We start from the raw sequence: 3,800 nt of genomic DNA on the forward strand, positions 1-3,800 counted from the left end.
TTATTCGGGATATAGAATCCTAATATGGTTTATTTGATTCTTTTCGGTTATATTAGCTCCTTAATCATCTTATACAAGTTATTCAGATAATAACCGAACCAAACCGAACCTAAAATGATTAATCGGTCTGGTTTTCAGTTCATGCAATTACCTTTATTCAGCTTTCGGTTTATTCAGGTTCGGTCCGGTTCCAGCCCGAATAACATCTTTATGTAAAAATGTGAGAGTTTAAAGTATATTTATAAAAAAAAAAAAAAAAAAAAAAAAAAAAAAAAAAAAAAAAAAAAACCTTAAAATTATCCATTCAACCATCATTAGCCTTATCACGGGGACATCCTAACCGCGCCAATCTATGAGACATGGTGTTCCCCGCAATGTTGGATCAATATCAGTGTCTTGCGAGAATTAAACTTTCCATTAACAAAAGAGGAAGCAAACAAACTGCCAGAATTTAAGCTTATGTTCTTTTGTAGAGCAATACATTATACAAGGCTAATAACTAGTTCTTACATGACATACAATGCCATTTTATTTCAATTTGTAAGTTGAACAATCGTATCCTTATAGATGATAATAAACTAGTAATTTTTAATTAAAAAAACAGGAAACGTTTATTTACAGCCTCATAAAATCTCCTTTAATTTTAATGCAAAGGACAACAAATCTACGCATTAAGTGTAGCAATAGTATACATTAAAGATTTGAAATTTATGAGCAACAGCTCATATCATAATACAATTACCTATAATTACCCCATCTTTTTGAAACCATTTCATGGCCGTTGACCAACAAAACCAGAAACGAAGAAGTATTCTGACTTCACAATTCCGGGGTCGATTGTTTACTTTATCTACAAACAACATTAAACCATGTTTTTTCTTTTCACCTCATATGGCATAGATTCTATCAACTTCCGAGTTAGAAAACTCAGAATGCAACCACGAGTTAGACCCACTTTTAGCAATCTTCTCTTTTTTCCTCTTCAATCGGTTCTTTTTGGATTTAAACACATAATAAGTCATAGTTCCAAGAACCCCCGCCATTATAACCCCGCCCACCACCGTAATCAAAATGGCGGCCCATTCATATTTCCGGCCAACCACAATATAAGAAGAAGCCATGAAAGCCACCGAAGTGCAAACAGAAGCCAACCACATAAGCTTATTAATAACCTCCACCACCCGCCTCTCCGCCTTGGTCTCACCTCTCACCAATGTAATCTGCACCACCACCACCGCCAACGAAGTGAAAAGAGCAATCGCGTTGAATATGAAAAAGATTTTAAAAGAAGCACGGTTGACCACCACCGCCATCCCGTCATCATCGTCACCGCCAGGGACGGTGAAAATGGCAGCGAATGCCACGGTGGCAAAGAGCACCGCCACCACGGTGACGGAGTTTGTGGCGTTGTTGATTCCTTCGCGGTGAAGCTTTCGAAGCTCTTTGGCAATTCCGTGAACGTTTTTGTTTGTTTTTTTGGTTTGTAAAAGCTGCGTGTGGACGTCGTTTTTGATTTGGGTCACGGTGTTTCTTAACTCGTCCCGCGGTTGGTTGAGCTCGTTGGCACGGACCGCACCGCATCGAGTGAGACACGCGATTATGTCCGCTGAATCTTCGGATAGCGGGAGTCCTTCTGCTATGTCCAGAGCGGTTTTGTGATCACGGGTTAGTGCGTTCACGTTTGCACTTGTGTCAGGGAGGCTAAGCAACTCGTTTACTATCTGCGACAAAAGAAATTGTACTAAACTTATTAATAACAGTAAGTTATTAATTGGTTAACCAATGTCAATGTTAACCATTGTGAACGCTCTACGGGGCTCACAATTAGACCTGACAATTCGTGTATTCGTCTTACACACGAATTTAATTCGTGTCGTGTCACACGCGAATTTGTGTATTCGTGTGTCGACTTGTCAGGTCTAATCGCAATTCTTACTTTCTATAAAATGGATGGAGTATACCTGAGCTCGCTTTTTTCTGGTAGCTACATGCAACGCAGTAAAACCAGACTTGTCAGGCAACATGACAATAGCAGCATCAGCCTCCAATAGCAACTTCACAACTTCACTACTAACCCCTTTCACAGCCATATGCAATGCAGTTTGTCCTTTCTTATCAGTCCTTCTGCCCAATAGTGGTTCCTCTTTCAGTAAAGCCTCCACAATCTCCACATGTCCGGATCTAGCTGCTAAATGCAATGCGTTCTTTCCATTTGATCTTGGAATAGTCAACAAGCTAGGATCTTTTGACAGCAGCTCTTTAACAACAGCAGTGTGTCCTCTTGTGGCTGCAGTTATCAGAGGGGTCGCGTTTCCTTGGGATCTTGTTTGACATAGTGATGGGTCATGGTCAAGTAGTAGTTTCACTACAGCTGAAATATACAAGAAAGAATGTTTTCTTTAAAGGAATTACCCTTATGTAATTGATGATGAAGAAAGTTATGAAATTTACCATCGTGTCCTTGACTAGCAGCTATATGCAACGTGTCAAACTCCAGTCGGCTTTTTCTCATGATGGTTTCTTTATTTGAGTACTTCAAGAGCTCCTTTACTACTTCAAGATGCCCTTTTTCAGCAGCCGTGTATAGTGCTGTTTCTCCTAATTCATTCACCTCGTTCACTACTGATGCACGAATCTCTGCAACTTCTGCATCAAAATCAGCTCCGCTTAATGTTCCCACCATTTGTGAATCAATGTCATCCAGGATTTGCTTCACAGCTGCTAGATCCCCACGTTGGGCTGCTAGATGGAGCTCTGTATCGTTGTGTCTGCCTGTCACTTGCTTGACGTACTTTTTCTTTCCGGCTTGATCCATCCGCTTACCGGAATTTGAAAGTACCAGAGCTGGTGCTGTGGCGGAAGACGGGGACGGCGATGGTGATGCCTCCCCGAGGATATTCATAGTTTGATTATGCTTTATTGGAGTCATCGGCCCTTTTTCTATGTCTCCTATGCGATTGAAAAATAAGACTGATCAGCACAACATGATAGAAATGCACAAAACTGAAATAAAAAGTTTTCCAGTCAATTAGATAAATCGATTTATCATCATGATGGAAAAATCCAGAATTCGCAGACAATTAATCATCGTGAAACTTCTGTGTTATCACTTACTAAAATCGATTTGACAAATATACAAATGACCTTAAAAACCAAATCAAACAAAGAACAAGATCGATCTTGAGCTTAATTTTCCGCTTTTTGCGTTAATCTAGTTGATCGTCATCTTACAACCACCGGATGCTTCAATTACCTCATTTTAAATAAAAATACGATAACAAAATCGAAAATCTGCAGTATAAGACACGCAATTAACAAAAAGCAAACGCACACGCACAGAGACTTAAAGAGATAGATGAGCACCTTCATCGATGGCTGGAGCCATGTTTGGATTCAGAGACAAAGTGAACAAACCCTAGTAATCGAAGTTGGGGGTCGTATATCTTTGATGGAATCTGCTAGGAATGTTTGATTAGAGAGAGAAGACACTCAGAACAGGACAATCGGAGGAAAGTGCAAAGAAAGACCAAACTGCGCCACTTGACTATTGAGTAAACGAAAAATCAACGATCCTTCAAGTTTACTAATATTACAACTATTTCCCCTCGGGTTATCTATCACCGACGATAAATGTTAGAGTAACTACAATTTTTTGGTCGTTGAGAGTAGAATTTTTTTTGTTTTGATCCTCTAAGATAAATTATTTTTTAATTTTGATCCTTATTTTAATGTTTTGTAACGTTTTCTTTTTGTTCTTATTTCAAGTAAATAATTATGTTGTTTTTTTCTTCTATTTTTTT

General features: G+C 39.0%; 1 protein-coding gene across 3 annotated transcripts; it reads right to left on the bottom strand.

Annotated features, from left to right (window-relative positions):
- Positions 1-568: 568 nt before the first annotated feature.
- On the bottom strand, positions 569-3,523 carry LOC111888286 (ankyrin repeat-containing protein ITN1). 3 transcript variants are annotated; one of them, XM_023884437.3, is made up of 5 exons: positions 3,364-3,506; positions 3,254-3,291; positions 2,452-2,949; positions 1,962-2,371; positions 569-1,721 (listed from the first exon to the last, which is right to left on the bottom strand). In XM_023884437.3, exons 3-5 carry the CDS (start codon positions 2,927-2,929, stop codon positions 888-890), a joined length of 1,722 nt encoding a protein of 573 aa, XP_023740205.1. In that variant the 5' UTR covers positions 2,930-2,949; positions 3,254-3,291; positions 3,364-3,506; the 3' UTR covers positions 569-887. The 3 variants fall into 3 exon arrangements, with proteins under 3 accessions (XP_023740205.1, XP_023740204.1, XP_023740206.1); XM_023884436.3 differs by lacking the exon at positions 3,254-3,291 and having other exon boundaries at positions 3,364-3,523; XM_023884438.3 differs by lacking the exons at positions 3,254-3,291; positions 3,364-3,506 and adding an exon at positions 3,115-3,225.
- Positions 3,524-3,800: the final 277 nt, after the last annotated feature.

The sequence above is a fragment of the Lactuca sativa genome, chromosome 2 (genome assembly GCF_002870075.4).
Source record: "Lactuca sativa cultivar Salinas chromosome 2, Lsat_Salinas_v11, whole genome shotgun sequence".
Taxonomy (NCBI): domain Eukaryota; kingdom Viridiplantae; phylum Streptophyta; class Magnoliopsida; order Asterales; family Asteraceae; genus Lactuca; species Lactuca sativa.

Coding starts and splice junctions, on each gene's coding strand:
- LOC111888286 (XM_023884436.3), bottom strand. CDS start 3,385: ATGGCTCCAGCCATCGATGAAG. Junction 2,372..2,451: donor TGCTAGTCAAGGACACGATG/GTAAATTTCATA, acceptor TGTATATTTCAG/CTGTAGTGAAACTACTACTT. Junction 1,722..1,961: donor CCAGAAAAAAGCGAGCTCAG/GTATACTCCATC, acceptor CTTTTGTCGCAG/ATAGTAAACGAGTTGCTTAG.